The sequence below is a fragment of the Bos javanicus genome, chromosome 10 (genome assembly GCF_032452875.1).
Source record: "Bos javanicus breed banteng chromosome 10, ARS-OSU_banteng_1.0, whole genome shotgun sequence".
NCBI classification, from domain to species: Eukaryota; Metazoa; Chordata; class Mammalia; order Artiodactyla; family Bovidae; genus Bos; species Bos javanicus.
The window spans coordinates 59,557,730-59,578,460 of NC_083877.1; the positions used below are offsets into that span (position 1 = coordinate 59,557,730).

The 20,731-nt window shown below is 41.6% G+C and overlaps 1 protein-coding gene across 1 annotated transcript in view; it reads right to left on the minus strand.

Moving 5' to 3' along the window:
- SLC27A2 (solute carrier family 27 member 2) overlaps nucleotides 1-20,731 on the minus strand; it is a 58,050-nt gene that overhangs the window by 12,715 nt on the left and 24,604 nt on the right. The window contains exons 4-6 of the mRNA XM_061428798.1: nucleotides 18,345-18,469; nucleotides 4,538-4,732; nucleotides 464-554 (exon numbers count right to left, since the gene is read on the minus strand). Of these exons, the coding sequence (XP_061284782.1) occupies nucleotides 464-554; nucleotides 4,538-4,732; nucleotides 18,345-18,469 (411 nt within the window). The remainder of the gene's footprint in view (nucleotides 1-463; nucleotides 555-4,537; nucleotides 4,733-18,344; nucleotides 18,470-20,731) is intronic.

Consider the following 20,731-nt stretch of genomic DNA (forward strand, 5'->3'; position numbering starts at 1 on the left):
TACATGCACATGTACCTGTATTTCCATGTACATCATATACAGACATATATGCACCATGTACACACAGGGTACATATTCTCTACAGTTACACATTTTTAATTCTTTTAATAGTAATATTTTACTGAATAATGATTTATATACATAATTTGACAAATGCATGGTAGTTTAAGCTTAAAAGTAAAAGCCCCCTAAAACTAGCTATAGTTTTGTAACCATAATTACATATCCCCTTCATAATGAAGAAGTTACTAAGCAAGGTTTCAAATTATAGTTACATTACATGTGTAGTAAATCATTACCTTTTGGAATTTCTCTATTTTCAGGGGTACAAAGTAAACCTCTTCCCCCACCCACTCTGAAAAATTTTACCTGTTCATTTTAGCAGTGATATGTTTGTTAGTTCTGAAGGTTTACTCAGTTAAGATAAGACATGACAGGTTAATATAACAAAATTTTACTGTACCTTTGGGAACCTTGATGCAGTATCCATTTCCATCTCGAATGGGTTCATCTTTCTCTACATCATATTTAATCAGCTCATAATTTATGACTTTCTAGTAAAATTAAAATGGATCATTTTGAGCACATATTCTTTCACAAATTTTCATTGTTTATTGTGCTTTAGCATACAGAAAGTATGCAAAGTACAGATACCTTAAGTGTACAGCTTGATGAATTTTTACATATGCATACACTTATGTAACTACTGTCCAGATCAAGATACTAAACATTTCCATTACCTTAAGAAGTTTCCTCCTGCCCCTCTCTCTCAAGTCATTATTCTGATTTTTATTACTATCAAGTAGTCTTAAGCATCAAATCCATGAAATAAATACATGTCTTCGCATCTGCTGCTTTCACTCAACGTGTCTGGATTCCTCCCTTCCTGCTGGTGTTTGTGTCAGTGGTGTACTTTTTATTGCCACGCAACTTTCCTTGTATGAATATACCATACTTTATTTATCTCTTTTCCTGTTAACGGACATTTGGATTGTTTCTAGTTTTAGACTATTAAATATAAAGCTGTTATGAACATTCTCATACATGTTCTTTGATGGATATATCACTAATGGGCTTTTAAAGTCTTATTTAACACCCACCCCTTGCAAAAAAAAAAAGATCTTGTTTAACCTTAATACACCACTGTTAAATGTTTTGTGTTCCAGGGACATGTCCTCAAATACATTTAAGATTCAGTGGTATGATGGTATAATTTGTTTCATGCCATGGCTATAAAATTATTAAAATTCTACTGTATTTCTTGTTACTATAATCCAAGGGCATAAGAATTTAAATTTATATAACTCAATAAGAGCAATAAGTATATTATTTTCTATACTTGCAGCAAAACACAAACATCATAGTATTTAGACTTAATTATTAACTATAATTACTACGTCCATTTCAAATTTATATTCAAATTTATACATAAATTAACCAATCATATGCTTTTGTAGTAGCAGATAACCAATAAAAACCAAATAGCATACATAGTGAACAAATTAGATTTTGTTTATTTGCAAGAATATAAAAAAAATTAGGGGTGGTAACCATTGCTTCTTTCCCTATCAAATGTATGGTAATCTTCTTTTTTTTTAGTTAAAAAATATGGTTTTGTTTAAAGTAAGAAAATGACAACACATGGCAATCAGTGGATGAGAAGGGAAGAACTAGTAATACACAACATCAGCTTCTCAAGTGCTCAGGTTTGGTTTGAATGTTTCCCTGAAACTCACTGTCTTAAAAGATATCTTTTTTGATGTGGACTATTTTAAAAGTCTTTATTGAATTTGTTATAATATTACTTCTGTTTTATGTTTTGGTTTTTAGGCTGCGAGGCATATGGGATCTTAGCTCCTCAACCAGGAGTTGAGCCTGCACCCCTTGCATTGGAAGGTGAAATCTTAACCTCTGGACCAGTAGAGAAGTCCCTGCAACTCATGTTTTTGAGTGTCAGTAGTGCCCTGGTGGCTCAGATGGTAATGAATCTGCCTGCAATGCAGGAGACTCAGGTTCAGTTCCTGGGTTGTGAAGATCCCCTGGAGAAGGGAATGGCAACCCTCTCCAGTATTCTTACCTGGAGAATCCCATGGACAGAGGAGCCTGGTGGGCTATGGTCCATGGGGTCGCAAAGTGTCAGACACATCTGAGTGACTAACACCTAAGTGACAACATAGATATCTTGCACCAGGGCTCAGCTCAGCTATCTGCCCTCTCTTGTTTTTGAACCACATTTATCCTGGGTCTCCAAGGTTTGGACTCATCCAGGTTGGCCTGACCCTGACTAGAGAAGACTGACCCTCTCAACAGTGATTCTCAAGTCTGTAGTAGAGCTGCCCAGTAGAATCTTCTATGGTGATGGAAATGTTCTATAACTGTACTACTCAATGTGGTAGTCACTAAACACATGTGGCTACTAAGCACTTGAAATGTGGCTAGGTCAAATGAAGAACTGATTAAAAATTGACATAATTTAAATAGCCACGTGTAGCTAGTGGCTACTGTACTGGGTGGCACAGGTATAGAGGACAGTGGAGGGACATGTGTAGTGCAGCCTTGGCTGTTATTGTTAGAGAGGTGCCTTGGACTTGGAAATCCCAGGAGATCAGGCCAGGATACAAAGAATGGAACGATAATAATCTTTACAGCTATTCAAGGCTATTATATGGCAGGCATTGGGCTATATTCTATCTAATGTAATTCTTTCAACAACTCTTTCCCCTTATTACCTAAGTTTGGGCTAGGCACTAGGCTCTATATTTTCCCTTTTTGTTTTATTTCTGAAGTTGAGGCATGATTATGGGAAAGGGCATGACCTTGGGCTGGTCTGGGATGGTAGTGGAATTTGGTCTCTTGGGCCAGCTCTCTTACGCACGAGGACTATTGTCCTCTGTACTTGGCTGGTCAGTCCCTGGGGGCATCGGTTGCCTGGGAGCTCTGGTGTGGCCGTTTCATGCCCAGGCAGGATGAGGTGCTCGAGACATAACAACAGTAATGACTGCTCAAGCCAGTGAAGATTCAGCATTTACTGAATGTTTCTGGAATTTTGCAGAATAGGTGGTCATCTGGAAGACTGACTGCTCAGACACAATAAAAGGCAAAGAGATTGTCTGGAGATGAGGCAATAAAATGACTGAGAGGGAAAAGAAAATGCTGCATGAGCTGGCTTACACATAAGAAATATCTTTCTGGTATAGTTACTGTGGCTTGGTGCTAAGTCACTTCAGTCGTGTCCAACTCTGTGTGACACTATGGACTGTAGCCCGCCAGGTTCCTCTGTCCATGGGATTCTCCAGGCAAGAATACTGGAGTGGGCTGCCATGCCCTCCTCCAGGGGATCTTCCCAACCCAGGGATGGAACCTGTGTCTCTTAGTCTCCTGCAGTGGCAGGCGGGTTCTTTACCACTAGCACCACCTGGGAAGCCCGGTGTGGTTACCAGGTGAACACAATTGTTCACAAGAGCCTAGAACTCGATGCATTCTGGTTCTCTCAAAGGAGCACTTCTTAATCTTGGTTGAATAGCTTTAAAAAAATACTACCTAGAAGGGTAGGATATGAGGTGGGTGGGAGGGAGGTTCAAGACAGATACGAGGTGGGTGGGAGGGAGGTTCAAGACAGAAGACAGAAGACACACACACACACACACACACACACCTCCCCATACACACACACACACACACACACACACACACACTAAGGGTGGCATATGAGGTGGGTGGGAGGGAGGTTCAAGACAGAAGATTAGCTGATCCATGTTGTTGTATGGCAGAAACCAGCACAATATTATAAAGCCATTATCCTCCAATTAAAAACTTTATTTCTAAAAATACTAAAAAAAATACTGATGTCTGGGCCCACCCTCCTTTGAACAAAAGAAAGTGAAATTGCTCAGTCATGTCCGACTCTTTGCGACCCCATGGACTATAGCCTGCCAGGCTCCTCCATCCATGGGATTCTCCAGGCAAGAATACTGGAATGGGTTGCCATTTCCTTCTCAAGGGGATCTTCCCAACCCAGGGATTGAACCCAGGTCTCCAACATTGCAGGCAGACGCTTTAACCTCTGAGCCACCAGGGAAGCCCTCCTTTGAACAAAGGTGAACACAAGGTATCCCTCCTTCTAAAGCTCTGGGGACAGGGCCCTGCACCTATACGTATAAAAAGACCCCCCACCAGCCTCTTGATGGTAACACATGTCACAATGAAAGAGAAGTACCACATTTCACAGTGTGTAGTTAACATACAGAACTGGTAACATTCAAGTGTTTTAACATATACAAGTATAAATGGCATTAGAAGACTTCACACAAGTTACAGATGGAAAATCATAGTGGATTGTCATTAATAGAAATTACTATGTTAAAATTAAAGGACCCTGTCATTTTTAGGTCATTGTCATAGAGAATGAGCAAAACCTCTCTTGGTGATATGGATGGGTCATGGAATTCTAATAAGAGCATCATCATGATACAGCTTTCAAGAAATCTCCATGTACTGAAAGCTGGCTGCAGATGCCCTCATTTTCCAATATACTTACTTTCTGTAGGTAGTTTACTCTTCCAACCGCACCAATTTTTCTCGTGTAATTCATAAATCCGATATTGCCTTCAGTGGAAGCATAGAACTCATTAATGTGAATATCCCCAAATCTCCTGACGAATTCTCTCCACACATCTGCTCGTAAGCCATTTCCCATTGCCAGTCTGACTTTGTGGTCACGATCGTTTGGTTTCTGTAGCAGGAGAAAGAAGAGACCAAACTGAAACATCTTGGGAGGCTGTACTTGCATATTAATAATGGCCTTTGTGTTTCTACATATTTATGTTGGTTATGAATTGACCTTAGTGCATGCCTTTATTGTCCCCCACACATATTATACCCACCCCCCAACTCCCAAACACAGTATGGGCCGACACTGGGAACTTAATAGCCAAAAGACTTGTATTTTCCCATTTTGATTTTTAAGAGGTGATATGAGACAACTGGACAGGAAACTAAATGAAGCCAGTATTTAATCCCCATCCAATTTGAAGCTTGAGTCACATGTTGTTTTCCTTTTTGTATATTGGGGTATAATTATGTTACAATGTTATGTTAGTTTCTGCTGTACAATGATGTGAATCAGCTACATGTATACATATATCCCTTCCCTCCTGGACCGCTGTCCCACCCCTCTAGGTCATCACAGAGCACCGAGCTGAGCTCCCTGTGCATGTTGATTGTTCTCTTGATGAGGCTGGCGAATCTCAGTGAATTGTAGGTGTCATGGGAAGAGGTCTGTCAGAGAGCGACACAATCTGAAGCTATAGTCTTCACTTGATAATGAAGAAGAAAATGGGAACACAGTCCAGGGAGAGAGAGAGAGAGAGAATCATTTCTATAGAGTCATCCAAGAGCACTCCTGTGAGGGCCTGGTGGTACTGGAGAGAAGACTCTTGCTCACGCATTCATTGTCTAGAGAGACCAGGTGATCAAGCTCCACAAGAGCAGGTGGAGCTGAACCAACAGGGGAGGGGATAAGGGGGGAGGGAACTGGCTTCCAGCTGCCTCAGGTGGCCTGGAGGAATATGCTTTGCTATAAATAGAAATCACAATGGAAAAGCTGTTTTGAGTCTAAGAACTGAAAGCTGAGCTTGTATCAAGCAAGAGAGGTGGATAAGAACTGGGCTGTTTTCCATTCAACCACATTTATGAGGCCCTATAAATATGCCTGAACCTTAGGTAATTTTAATGATATTTTATATTAATGAGGCATTTGATTGAGGTCAGGAGATCACAGCTTGGAGGGAGGAGCAGGTAAATAAGTATAATTTTAACTTGCAAAATGTATAGCTTAATGACCTTTACTCTAAGAGAAAACAGGATGGAGAGAGGTGAAAGTGCTAGGTGACGATGGTTCTCCTCTCCTGTCAAATATAAATCTCGTTAACTGAACGGCGATTTGCTTAAAAGAGCAAATATTCTGAAGAGCATTTCTACATTATTTCTTATTCTGTGAAATCACTGTGAAATGATTTTGGAATAAGAGATCCTTTCTGGAAAAAAAAAAACTGTTTGCAGTGAGAGGCTGGCAGTTCTCTGACAAGGGGAGAACCTTTGATCCGGTGGTTAAAAACCAAACCAAACAAAACTTGAATGGTTTCCATGCGAGAGGTGTCAAGGAGCTAGTGGAGCAGTGTGTGAGCACTTAATTTTTAAGTAGCGCCTTGGTCAAAATTCAAGTGATAAAGTTCTTTCAGGAGACCTAACCAGAGAGGTGGACAATACCTGTCCCTAGTTAAAAGCGGGCCCCTTGTGCAGTCTTATGAGAAGGAAATGTGTAGGCAGAGAAACAGACTAGGGGCTTGATGCCAGTGGCTCTTTTTTTTGGCCCCACCACATGGCTTGCAGGATATTAGTTCCCCAATTAGGGATCGAACCTGCACCCTCTGCAGTGGAAGTGCAGATTCTTAACCCCTGGACCACCAGGGAAATCTGAGCCAGTGGTTCTTAACCAGTGTATTGAGGAGTCTTACCCGAGAAGCCTTCTGAACTTGCACAAATCTACTTGTTCTGAGCGGGAACCTATTCTCTTCATCAGCTCTCTTGATCCCTAGGTTACTTGGATCCCTTTTATAATTATCAAGTACCGATGAGTCAGGATGGGCTTTGCAGGTGGCTCAGTGGTAAAGAATCCTTCTGCCAATGCAGGAGACAGAAGTTTCATCCCTGGGTGGCGAAGATTCCCTGGAGAAGGAAAAGGCAACCCACTCCAGTACTCTTGCCTGGGAAATCCCATGGACAGAGGAGCCTGGTGGGCTATAGTCTACAGGGTTTCAAAAGAGTTGGACACGAGTTGGCGATTAAAACAACAACAGCAGCAGTCAGGACAGCATACATCTGGTTTGCCAGGGCCGGTTCTGGTTTACACCTATTGTTCCGATGTGCTTCTTAGTGACACGACTTCTGCTCTCAAATGGCCCTGTTTGGATAGTGATTTATAGATGGGGTCACCTTGTTTATAAGGCACTATTCCTCAGCAAGGACTGTCAGCTTTCCAAAGACTATCCTTGCCCCCACACTGGTGTGCCTCATTGCCACTCTGGGAATAAAACATCAAAAATACTTGCTTAAAAATACCACCTAACTTGGTCCCCAGGCCTGCGTGAGAAGTTCAAGAGTAGCAATTCAGTGTGTAAACCTGAGACCTTACTTCTTCTACATGCAGCCCACCATTGCCCTGTTAGTTCATTTCTTTGTCTAATTAGACTGTAAGCTCCTTTGAGTCCAAATCTCTCTATATATCGTCCATAGTGCCTGGCCCTGTGCTTGGCATAGAGTGTAATTCCCATAGTAAAAGAAGACATAACCTCCGCCATGAAAACACCAGCCATCCTGTTTAACAGTTAACAGCTGGGACATCCACACCAGGGAGAGCTTAGGATGCAGGAGGCTGCAGCGCTCTGAAATGTGGGAAGTGGGCTGGCCTCACAGGTGCATCTGTCACCTGCAGGTGCCAGGTAGCTGGGCTCACAGTCATAATACCACCAGCTTAGTGTTCATCATAAACGAGAGATCCAATTACACCAGCAAAAGGGATTAAGGCTGTAGGCTGGAAATGTTTGAGAGTTCTTGAAGCCTTTGGAGATGTCTGGTTCTCACCTAAGCTTTTGATCACCAGGGCTTGGGAGTAGCAGTGTTTCTCTTTTTGGAATTTCCTCATCACCAGAGCCACTCCCCAGAGGAACTGTATTTTAGGTCAAGGGTCACCTGCTCATTTGTTTTTTTAAACAAAGATCAAACATTCTATTCCACGTTACAGGTGAGGTGCAACATGCAAACACACCTGGGGCATTTTAATCCATCACGGATTGAATGACTGATGAAGGGTCAGAGGTCAGGGTGTTGAGAGAGGGTGCAGGGTGCCAGGTAATCAGAGAAAGCAGAAGACTTTTATTGAGGGTTTTGCTATGTGTCAGGAAATTGCCCTGTATTATCTAAGGTCCGAAGGAGCCCTACTGAAATGTGAGAGATAATCAAGTATTTGCCTCAGATTACAGTTGAGGAAACAGAACTTTGAAAAGTTTAAAGTAACTTGCCCAAGATCACACAGGTAGAAACACAGTTGCCCCAAAATTCAAATCCAAATTTATATGACTTCGGAGAGCATGCTTTTCCTTAGTTAAAAAAAAGCAACATACACACTCACACACAGAGTTTAAGAACCCAACAGTACTGAAAGGCTTTTACAAGAAGAAATGTTATTCCATTTATCTGTCTTTATCCTTTGACTCCAGCCTACTACCCAGAGGCAGATGCTTTTAATGCTTGTTGCTGCTGCTTCTCACCTCTGTGTTTCTAAATGAAAAGATCTGCTATCTTTCGAGTAAACACTTTAGACATTATTTACTGATTTCCCATTGTGCTGGACAGAGAAGGCAATGGCACCCCACTCCAGTACTCTCACCTGGAAAATCCCATGGACGGAGGAGCCTGGTGGGCCGAAGTCCATGGGGTCACTAAGAGTTGGACAAGACTCAGCGACTTCACTTTCACTTTTCACTTTCATGCATTGGAGAAGGAAATGGCAACCCACTCCAGTGTTCTTGCCTGGAGAATCCCAGGGACGGGGGAGCCTCGTGGGCTGCCGTCTATGGGGTCACACAGAGTCGGACACGACTGAAGCGACTTAGCAGCAGCAGCAGTAGCAGCAGCAGCAGCAGCATTGTACTGGATGGGGATTAAACTCTCTCTCAATTTTCCAATATCACAATTTTTTGTTAAAACAATATTAAATGTTCACATTATTCTGCCCCTAACTCACCACTGATGAACTCAGTAACATACTATGAACAAATTCTTGAACAAATGTTTGTTTTTCCTAGGAATAATTTCCTCCCTGCCCATTTGCTTGATTTTCTTAGTTTTTATTTATAGTTCTTTCCTTATCCTCCAAAAGCATCTAAATACAATACTCCTTCTATCAGACGATACAATTTCCTTTTTTCCATTTTTCTTCCTTTTATCCTTTTGTTCCAATCTGGACTAGTTGTTCTCCAGGTGTAGGAATATTCTTTGTCTCTTTTCCCTGGATTCTGGGTCTTCCTTTTTCTTTTTTTACTCTCCTGTTTGGATGGAATACTTTCTCTAGGAACTTCCTAAAGGAGGGTATACAGGAGGTAAGGTTTTGTTTTTTTTTTTAAACTTTGAATGTCTGAAAATCTCATTTTACACTTGATTAATAATTTGGTTGTATATAAAATTCTAGATCGTTAATAATGTTTACTTAGAATTTTGAAGGCACAGCTTCCTGTGTCTTCCAGCTTGACTGTTGCTGTTGGCAAGTCAAATATTATTTGTATAGAATCCTCTCTCTCTTTTGATAGTCTTAAATAACATCATAGTGTAGTTTAAGCATTAAAAAAAAATTCCACTCATTTTCTTAGGTACTCAATTAGCCCTTTCAATGCATCCTTCAGTTTTGGGAAGTTTTCTTCTGTTATTTCTTAACAATTTCCTCCTCTCCATTTTTGCTATACTTTCCCTAATGTCCTATTAATCAGATACTGAATCTTTTGGATCCTCTAATTTTCTTATTTTGTTTACACTCATGTCCATCACTTTATCTTTCCTCCAATTTCCTATAAGATTACTCAACTTTATCTGCCAACTTTTCTATGGATTAAGTAATTTTTAAATCATATTTTTATTTTTCAGAAGGCATTATTCTGGCTTTTTTAGTAGCATACTATTTTTGGTGTATGGATATAATATCTTCTGTAACATTTCTGAGAATATTAATTATTGATTTCTGGAAGTCATCTTCTACTGTCTGAATTAATGCTCTTTCTTCTTCTTTTTTAAAAATGATCTTTCCTGTTAGAGGTTTTCCTTTGGAATCTGTTCATATTTAGGAGTAAGACAACCCAGGTGGCACTAAGTGGTAAAGAACCCACCTGCCAATGTAGGAGACATAAAAGACGCAGGTTCGATCCCTGGGTTGGGAAGATCCCCTGGAGGAGGGCACGGCAACCCACTCCAGTATTCTTGCCTGGAGAATCCCATGGACAGAGGAGCCTGATGGGTTACAGCCCATGGGGTCACACAGAGTCGGATACCAATGAAGCAACTGACACACAAGGCAACCAAAAGATGCTCGAGCTGCTTGTCTAGTGAAGTGGCAGTGAGCCAATGGCCAGTTTCTTTTCTGGGAAAGTTTAGTTCTCCCTAAGAATAACTCCCTAAGATGGCTGGATGGCATCACCAATGCAATGGACATGAACTTGGGCAAACTCCAGGAGGTGGTGAGGGTCAGGGAAGCCTGGCGTGCTGCAGTCCATAGGATCGAGAAGAGACAGACACAACTAGGGGACTGAACAGCAACAACAAAGCACAGCTCTCCTCCAACGTCTTGCCTGCAAGCATCACTTACAGCCAGAGTTCTGAAAGCTGTGCAGGGCAAGGGAGCTGGTCAGTAAGCAGACAATTACTCAATCTCTGCTCTCAGTGCCTCAACCCCTGCCCTCCTCTGCTCCTAGGGTCCTTGAGAAGTTCAGAGCTTCTCTAGGTCTTCCCCAGACCATAAATCTCCTGTCTCTGATAAAAGATTGAGAGAGGTTGACTATGCTGCTCAAATGGTCAGAGTTCAGACCTGCTGCCTCCAGAGTCCTTGCTCTTAAGCACTACATTAAGTCTGTTAAGGTACTGACTAATGTACTGTAATAAACTGAACTCCTGCCCTAAGGTGGCTCGTGCATTTCTCCCTAGTCCTCTACTTTACCAAGGGAGCTACTGAACGTGACTTAGGAGAGGGAGGAGAAGCATCTTCTCAACATTGCCCCAGATTCTCCTGATGAACCAGGTCATTCTGTGGATGGGTATCATTTGGTTCATATGCTTAGCTAGGGTAGCAGTTGCCTCCCTGATATCCAATGCCTGGGGGCTGACGGTAGAGTTAGCCGCTCCAGGATCAGCCTATTTCAGGAGCTCGAAGGCCGAGGGCATTTCTGATGACATTAATGCAAGCCTTCCACCATCAGTTTTAGTTTATATCCACTTTTGTTGTTATTGCTGCAAATGGCAATATTTCATTCTTTTTTTTATAGCTGAGTAGTATATTATTGTACATATCTATCATCTCCTCTTTTTTAACTTTTTATTTTTTAGTGGAGTATAGTTGATTAACAATGCTGTGAAAATTTCAGATGTACATAAAAATGATTCAGTTATACATATACATGTTTCTAATCTTTTAAAAATTCTTTTCCCATTTAGGTTGTTATATAATCTTGAGCAGAGTTCCCTGCGCTATAGAGTGGGTCTTTGCTGGTTATCCATTTTAAATATAGCACTGTGTACATGTCGATGCCAAGCTCCCTAGTTATTCCTTCCCCCGCTGGCAACCATAAATTTGTTCTTTAAGTCTGTGAGTCTATTTCCGTTTTGTAAATGAGTTCATTTATATATTTCTTTTAAGATTCCATATTTAAGTGATAACATAGGATATTTCTCTTTCACTGTCTGACTTACTTCACTCAGTATGACACCCTCTAGGTCATCCATATTGCTGCAAATGGCATTATGTCATTCTTTTAAATGGCTGAGTAATATTCTATTATATACATGTGCCACATCTTTATCCATTCTTCTGTTGATGGACATTTGGGTTGCTTCCATGCCTTGGCTACTGTAAACTGCTGCAGTGGACACTGGGGTGCATGTACCCTTTTGGACCATGTTTTACTCTGGATATAAGCCCAGGAGTGTGATTGATGGATCAAATGGTAGCTCTATTTTTAGTTTTTCAAGGAATCTCCATACTGTTCTCCAGAGTAGCTGTACCAGTTTACATTCCCACCAACACTATAGGAGGGTTTCCTCTTCTTCACACCCTCTCCAGCATTTATTGTTTGTAGATTTTTTTGATGATGGCCATTCTGACCACTATGCTACCTCACTGCATTTTTGATTTGCATTTTCTATACAAAAGATCATAACATTTAAAAAACCTTCAAATGAAGGTTTTTTGAGATGACTTTGAGCATTTCTTACAATACCAATAAGTATTTTCCAGACAAACCAGACCAAAACTCAGGGGTGGGGTAAATCAAGGGCAAACAGAAACTCCAAATCTCTTTCTAGATTAGAGGTTGTCCATGTACTACTATTATACAACAAATCATAATATATTTTGATGATGTAAAACTCCAATCAAACTGAATGCTTTCCAGCATCTGAGACAATATTAATAAAAAGGAAATGTGGAAGTGTGTGTATGTGTATGAACCTGAAAAAGTGACATATGAACGTGTTTATTTTCCTCAACTCCAAAGGTGGCGCCCCTTAGAACTAACAGGAAAAAACGTAACATGCCCCCTCCCCCAGGAGACTTCTAACTGACAAGGAAGTGTTTTTAAGAAGAACAAGAGAAGAACTGACAAGAGAAGAAAAGCCAAACAGCAGGGCCCTATATGGATTTCTGGGGTTTGATCCTGCTGCTGCTGCTGCTGCTAAGTCACTTCAGTCACGTCCAACTCTGTGCGACCCCACAGACAGCAGCCCACCAGGCTCCCCTGTCCCTGGGATTCTCCAGGCAAGAACACTAGAGTGGGTTGCCATTTCCTTCTCCAATGCATGAAAGTGAAAAGTGAAAGTGAAGTCACGCAGTCGTGTCTGACTCTTTGCGACCCCATGGACTGCAGCCTACCAGGCTCCTCTGCCCATGGGATTTTCCAGGCAAGACTACTGGAGTGGGGTGCCACTGCCTTCTCCGGGGTTTGATACAGAGGCATGCAATCTTTCACACCAGGTGGAATATTAATGTGAAAAACACTCAATAATGACATCAACAAAAATTGCTATGGGAAAGGTCCTCACCCAACTCATAGCTAATTATGACCCTCAGGAAATCTGTTGAATCTGCCTCATGAATTAGCATAATGTGTGCTAAGCCCAAATATTTTTGCGGAACACATTACTTCCCTCAAGTCAATTACATATCTTTCAGGAGCAAGAATTTAGAGGTTCATTCAGCAAAATTTGTTGATGCCTAGAATGTGCCAGATATAGTTCTCAGTGCCAGAGATCTGGCAATCAACAAAGCCCCTGGTGCATGGAGCTTTCATATAACTGGAGGAGAAAGACAACAGTCATACAAACCTGCACTCTGTCAGGAGTGACAGTGGCACAGAAAGCAGTAACCCACAGATGCATGGTAAGGGGCAGGATGCGATGCTTGAGAATTAGTAGGAAGGATCTCTCTAATGAAGTGACATGTGGGCAGAGACCACATGAAGTAAGAAGAGAAAGAACTAAGGCAAGAGCATCTTATACTTCTTTATGTCACACTGCTTCTGTTACAGGCATACCCTGCTTCATTGTGCTTTGCAGATACTTCTTTTTTTTTTTTTCCCCACAAATTGAAGGTTGGTGGCAAGCCAGCATTATCAGATGATGGTTAACATTTTTAGCAATAAGGTATTTAAAATTAAAGTATCAGTCAGTCAATTCAGTCGCTCAGTCATGTCCGACTCTTTGTGACTCCATGAATCGCAGCACGCCAGGCCTCCCTGTCTATCACCAACTCTCAGAGTTCACTCAGACTCAGGTCCATTGAGTCGGTGATGAAATCCAGCCATCTCATCCTCTTTTGTCCCCTTCTCCTCCTGCCCCCAATCCCTCCCAGCATCAGAGTCTTTTCCAATGAGTCAACTCTTCGAATGAGGTGCCCAAAGTACTGGAGTTTCAGCTTTAGCATCATTCCTTCCAAAGAAATCCCAGGGCTGATCTCCTTCAGAATGGACTGGTTGGATCTCCTTGCAGTCCAAGGGACTCTCAAGAGTCTTCTCCAACACCACAGTTCAAAAGCATCAATTCTTTGGCGCTCAGCTTTCTTCACAGTCCAACTCTCACATCCATACATGACCACTGGAAAAACCATAGCCTTGACTAGACAGACCTTTGTTGGCAAAGTAATGTCTCTGCTTTTGAATATGCTATCTAGGTTGGTCATAACATTTCTTCCAAGGAGTAAGCATCTTTTAATTTCTTGGCTGCAGTCACCATCTGCAGTGATTTTGGAGCCCCCAAAAATAAAGTCTGACACTGTTTCCACTGTTTCCCCATCTATTTCCCATGAAGTGATGGGACCACATGCCATGATCTTTGTTTTCTGAATGTTGAACTTTAAGCCAACTTTTTCACTCTCCTCTTTCACTTTCATCAAGAGGCATTTTAGTTCCTCTTCACTTTCGGCCATAAGGGTGGTGTCATCTGCCTATCTGAGGTTATTGATATTTCTCCCAGAAATCTTGATTCCAGCTTGTGTTTCTTCCAGCCCAGCGTTTTTCATGATGTACTCTACATATAAATTAAATAAACAGGGTGACAATATACAGCCTTGACGTATTCCTTTTCCTATTTGGAACCAGTCTGTTTTTCCATGTCCAGTTCTAACTGTTGCTTCCTGACCTGCATACAGATTTCTCAAGAGGCAGGTCAGGTGGTCTGGTATTCTCATCTCTTTAAGAATTTTCCACAGTTTATTGTGATCCACACAGTCAAAGGCTTTGGCATAGTCAATAAAGCAGAAGTAGATGTTTTTCTGGAACTCTCTTGCTTTTTCCATGATCCAGCGGGTATGGCAATTTGATCTCTGTCTGGTTCCTCTGCCTTTTCTAAAACCAGCTTGAACATCTGGAAGTTCACGGTTCACGTATTGCTGAAGCCTGGCTTGGAGAATTTTGAGTATTACTTTACTAGCATGTGAGATGAGTGCAATTGTGCGGTAATTTGAGCATTCTTTGGCATTGCCTTTCTTTGGGATTGGAATGAAAACTGACCTTTTCCAGTCTTGTGGACACTGCTGAGTTTTCCAAAGCACTTTTACAACATCATATTTCAGGATTTGAAATAGCTCAACTGGAATTCCATCACCTCCACTAGCTTTGTTCGTAGTGATGCTTTCTAAGGCCCATTTGACTTCACATTCCAGGATGTCTGGCTCTAGGTGAGTGATCACACCATCGTGATTATCTTGGTCATGAAGATCTTTTTTGTACAGTTCTTCTGTACCTGCCACCTCTTCTTAATATCTACTGCTTCTGTTAGGTCCATACCATTTCTGTCCTTTATCGAGCCCATCTTTGCATGAAATGTTCCCTTGGTATCTCTGATTTTCTTGAAGAGATCTCTAGTCTTTCCCATTCTGTTGTTTTCCTCTATTTCTTTGCATTGATCGCTGAGGAAGGCTTTCTTATCTCTTCTTCCTATTCTTTGGAACTCTGCATTCAGATGGGTATATCTTTCCTTTTTGCTTCTCTTCTTTTCACAGCTATTTGTAAGGCCTCCCCAGACAGCCATTTTGCTTTTTTGCGTTTCTTTTCCATGGGGATGGTCTTGATCCCTGTCTACTGTACAATGTCATGAGCCTCCATCCATAGTTCATCAGGCACTCTATCTATCAGATCTAGTCCCTTAAATCTATTTCTCACTTCCACTGTATAATCATAAGGGATTTGATTTAGGTCATACCTGAATGGTCTAGTGGTTTTCCCTACTTTCTTCAATTTAAGTCTGAATTTGGCAATAAGGAGTTCATGATCTGAGCCACAATCAGGTCCTGGTCGTGTTTTTGTTGACTGTATAGAGCTTCTCCATCTTTGGCTACAAAGAACATAATCAGTCGATTTCAGTGTTGACCATCTGGTGATGTCCATGTGTAGAGTCTCTTTTGTGTTGTTGGAAGAGGATGTTTGCTATGACCAGTGCATTTTCTTGGCAAAACTCTAATAGTCTTTGCCCTGCTTCATTCCATATTCCAAGGCCAAATTTACCTGTTACTCCAGGTGTTTCTTGACTTCCTACTTAAGGTAGGAATTAAGGTATATACACTGCTTTAAGGCTATTGCATACTTAATAGACTACAGCATGGTATAAACATAACTTTTATGTGTACTCGGAAACCAAAACATTCATGTAACTTGCTTTATTGTGGAATTTGCTTTGTTGTGATGGTCTGGAACTGGATCTGCAACATTTCTAAGGTAGCCTATATATAAACTGAACATACTGCTACTGCTAAGTCACCTCAGTCGTGTCTGACTCTGTGCGACCCCATGGACGGCAACCCACCAGGCTCCCCCGTCCCTGGGATTCTCCAGGCAAGAACACTGGAGTGGGTTGCCATTTTTCCTTCTGCAGTGCATGAAAGTAAAAAGTGAAAGTGAAGTCGCTCAGTTGTGTCCGACTCTTAGCGACCGCATGGACTGCAGCCTACTAATCTTGCCTGGGATTTTCCAGGCAAGAGTACTGGAGTGGGGTGCCATTGCCTTCTCCTAAACTGAGCATAACTGGTGCTTATAAATAGCAGTTGATCAACTTAGTGATCCTTTGAGTTTGTTTTCTTTTGATGAGTAAAAGGATTAAAGAAAGTAGAATCTGGTGAGTTTACTGCATTGTCTAGTTTAGTGGTCCTAATGAAGGGTTACTCCTTGGAAGGAAAGTTATGACCAACCTAGATAGCATATTCAAAAGCAGAGACATTACTTTGCCAACAAAGGTCTGTCTAGTCAAGGCTATGGTTTTTCCTGTGGTCATGTATGGATGTGAGAGTTGGACTGTGAAGAAGGCTGAGCGCCGAAGAATTGATGCTTTTGAACTGTGGTGTTGGAGAAGACTCTTGAGAGTCCCTTGGACTACAAGGAGATCCAACCAGTCCATTCTGAAAGAGATTAGCCCTGGGATTTCTTTGGAAGGAATGATGCTAAAGCTGAAACTCCAGTACTTTGGGCACCTCATGCGAAGAGTTGACTTATTGGAAAAGACTCTGATGCTGGGAGGGATTGGGGGCAAGAGGAGAAGGGGACGAAAGAGGATGAGATGGCTGGATGGCATCACTGACTCGATGGATGTGAGTCTGGGTGAACTCTGGGAGTTGGTGATGGACAGGGAGGCCTGGTGTGCTGCGATTCATGGGGTTGCAAAGAGTTGGACACAACTGAGTGACTGATCTGATCTGATCTGAATGAAGGGTTGATTTTGCCTGCCAGGGGATATCTGGCAATGTATGAAGACATTTTGATTATGATGACCTGGGAGGATGGGGAGGGTATCACTGGCATGTCCTGTGTAAAAGCCAAAGATGCTATTAAACATCCTATGGTGCACAGGATAAATTCATACAGTAAAGAATGAGTGGGTGCAAAATAATGGGTGTAAAAAATTGGGACCTTGATGTGGTCCCAGGCAGGCTGCCCTCTCTGATGAGAGCTGAGAACCTGAACAGAACGAGCTCTTTCAAACAACCCCATCAAGATATAAGGGTATCTACAGGCAGGGAAGATCCACAGTACTTGGAGTTATTACCTTGGGACATCTGTTCTAAGCTTGGTAACAGATTTGGTCAGATGGTTCCTAAGTTTATTCACTAAGCAACATTAAGTAAAAGTTTTCTGCATGAATGTGGTATAAGAGAGGGCAAGGCAATGAGATGTGGTCCCATGGGAGGCATGAAGACCAACACCTGCAAAGTGACAAGGGCCACAAAGGAGGAGAAAACAAATGAGGTACAGGAAGGAAGCAATGAGTTCTGTTGGGGTGACTCATGTAAGTTTAACATGTGAGGTATCACTGAAGCTGGGCTTTGACAGTGAGTAGGGTTTAAACAAGTAGAGAAGGAAGCAGAGGATATGCTGGGTAGAGGGTAAAGTATGAAAACAGATACAAAGGTAGGGAATAATGTTATCACAGCAACTTTGCTTTGTGTGCATGCTCGGTCATATCTGACTTTTGTGACCTCAGGGACTGTAGACTGTCAGACTCTTCTGTCCATGGAATTCTCCAGGCAAGAATACTGGAATGGGTTGCCATTCCCTTCTCCAGGGGTCTTCCCGACCCAGGGATTGAACCTGTGCTTCCTGCTTGGCAGGCAAATTCTTTACGACTGAGGTGCCTGGGAAACCCTATTACAATGATTGCCATCAAGTAATGGCTTTCCTGGTGGCTCAGACAATAAAGAATCTGCCTGCAATGCAGGAGACCCGGGTTTGATCCCTGGATCTGGAAGATCCACTGAATAAGGGAATGGCCACCCACTCCATTATTCTTGCCTGGAGAATTCCATGGACAGAGGTGCCCAACTGGCTACAGTCCATGGAGTTGCAAAGAGTTGGACATGACTGAGCCACTAACACACTAACCAACAAATTCCTTATGGTAGGTGTGCTGCCAATAACTTTATAATGAAAAACTATAGTATAAACTGAAAACTGATATATAAGAAGCAGTTGAAACCTAGCATGATCCAAAGTGACTTGCATTCCCATCTTAAGCATTTCAAAAAGATAATGAAACATAGGAAGTGTTACCTGAGGACAGTTGCATAAATATCGAAGCAGTTCACCAATATACTGAATGACAGTGATGTTATATTTTCTGCAGTCATCCCAAAACTGGCTGGCTGAAAATTTGGTCCGCAAAACAAGAGTAGCACCTAGCGAGAAGGAATAGAAGGTACCAATAAAGGAATGCTACCAAAAAAGTCCCAAGTTATATTTTTCACTTTTGAAATTTATATGTGAATTACATTCATAAACAGGTGTTAGGGACCAACTATATTCAATGCAAAAAAAAAAAAAAAGAATAAGACATGGTTTTATTCAATAGGAGATTACAGTATAGTGGGGGAGAAGACATAAAGTTTTCTAGTAAAAGTCAGCTTGCAATAAATAAACACAGTCCAGTGAAGCCCTAAGGGTGTGTGTGTGTGTTGGGGGAGGTAGATTAATTTTTCCTGGGCAAGGGCTGAGAAAGACATATTTTTAAAAAGGTAGGATTTTAATTAGGTCTTGAGAAATGAATATGAAGAAAAATGAGAGAATTCCTGGCAGAGGAAAAAACAAGAACATAAAGGATGGTCCAGAAGGTTGGGGGATGGCCAAGATTCAGTTGGTCTGTGACCAGAGTGGTGAAAGGTGAGTGGGTCAAAGGAGATGAACCTGGAGAAGCAGCTAGGCTTGCAATCCTGGAGAGTTTGTAAGTGTCTTGAGCAAGCAGGAAATAGTCTTCTATGGTGGATGATATAGACAGAATAATGGTTCCCAACACATCCACATCCTAATCTCTAGAACCCATGAATATGCTACCTTACATGACAAAAGGGAATATGTAGATGTGATTAAACTAAGGATCTTGGAAAGGGGAGATTATCCTTCTCCATGGGAGGGCAGATAGATTGAAAACCACAATCACAGAAAACTAACCAATCTGATCACATGGACCACAGTGTTGTCTAACTCAATGAAACTAGGAGCCATGCTGTGTGGGGCCATCCAGGATGGATGGGTCATGGTGGAGAGTTCTGACAAAATGTGGCCCACTGGAGAAGGGAATGGCAAACCACTTCAGTATTTTTGCCTTTAGAACCCCATGAACAACAAGAAAAGACAAAAAGATAGGACACTGAAAGATGAACTCCCTTGGTCGGAAGGTGCCCAATATGCTACTGGAGATTAGTGGAGAAGTAATTCCAGGAAGAATGAAGAGATGGAGCCAAAGCAACAACACCACCCAATTGTGAATGTGACTGGGGACGGAAGTAAAGTCTATGCTGTAAAGAGCAATATTGCATAGGAATCTGGAATGTTAGGTCCATGAATCAAGGCAAATTGGAAGTGGTCAAACAGGAGATGGCAAGAGTGAACATCAACATTCTAGGAATCAGTGAACTAAAATGGACTGGAATGGGTGATTTTAACTCCGATGACCATTGTATCTACTACTGTGGGCAAGAATCCCGTAGAAGAAATGGAGTAGCCATCACAGTCAACAAAAGTCTGAAATGCAGTACTTGGATGCAATCTCAAAAACGACAGAGTGATCTCTGTTCATTTCCAAGGCAAACCATTCAATATCACAGTAATCCAAGTCTATGCCCCAACCAATAAGGCTGAAGAAGCTGAAGTTGAATAGTTCTATGAAGACCTACAAGACCTTTTAGAACTAACACCCAAAAAAGATGTCCTTTTCATTATAGGGGACTGGAATGCAAAAGTAGGAAGTCAAGAGATACCTGGAGTAACAGGCAAATTTGGCCTTGGAGTACAAAATGAAGCAGGTCAAAGGCTAACAGGTTTTGCCAAGAGAACACACTGGTCATAGCAAACACCCTCTTCCAACAACACAAGAGAAGACTCTACACATGGACATCACCTGGTGGTCAACACTGAAATCAGGTTGATTATATTCTTTGCAGCCAAAGATGGAGAAGCTCTATACAGTCAGCAAAAATAAGACCAGGAGCTAACTGTGGCTCAGATCATTAACTCCTTATTGCCAAATTCAGATTTAAATTGAAGAAAGTAGGGAAAACCACTAGACCATTCAGGTATGACCAAAATCAAATCCCTTACAATTATACAGTGGAAGTGACAAATAGATTCAAGGGATTAGATCTGATAGAGTGCATGAAGAACTATGGACAGAGGTTCATGACATTGTACAGGAGGCAAGGATCAAGACCATCCCCAAGAAAAAGAAATGCAAAAAGGCAAAATGGTTGTCTGAAGAGGCCTTACAAATAGCTGAGAAAAGAAGAGAAGTGAAAGGCAAAGCAGAAAAGGAAAGATATGCCCATTTTAATGCTGAGTTCCAAGAACAGCAAGGAAAGATAATAAAGCCTTCTTCAATGATCAATGCAAAGAAATAGAGGAAAGCAATAGAATGGAAAAGACTAGAGATCGCTTCAAGAAAATTA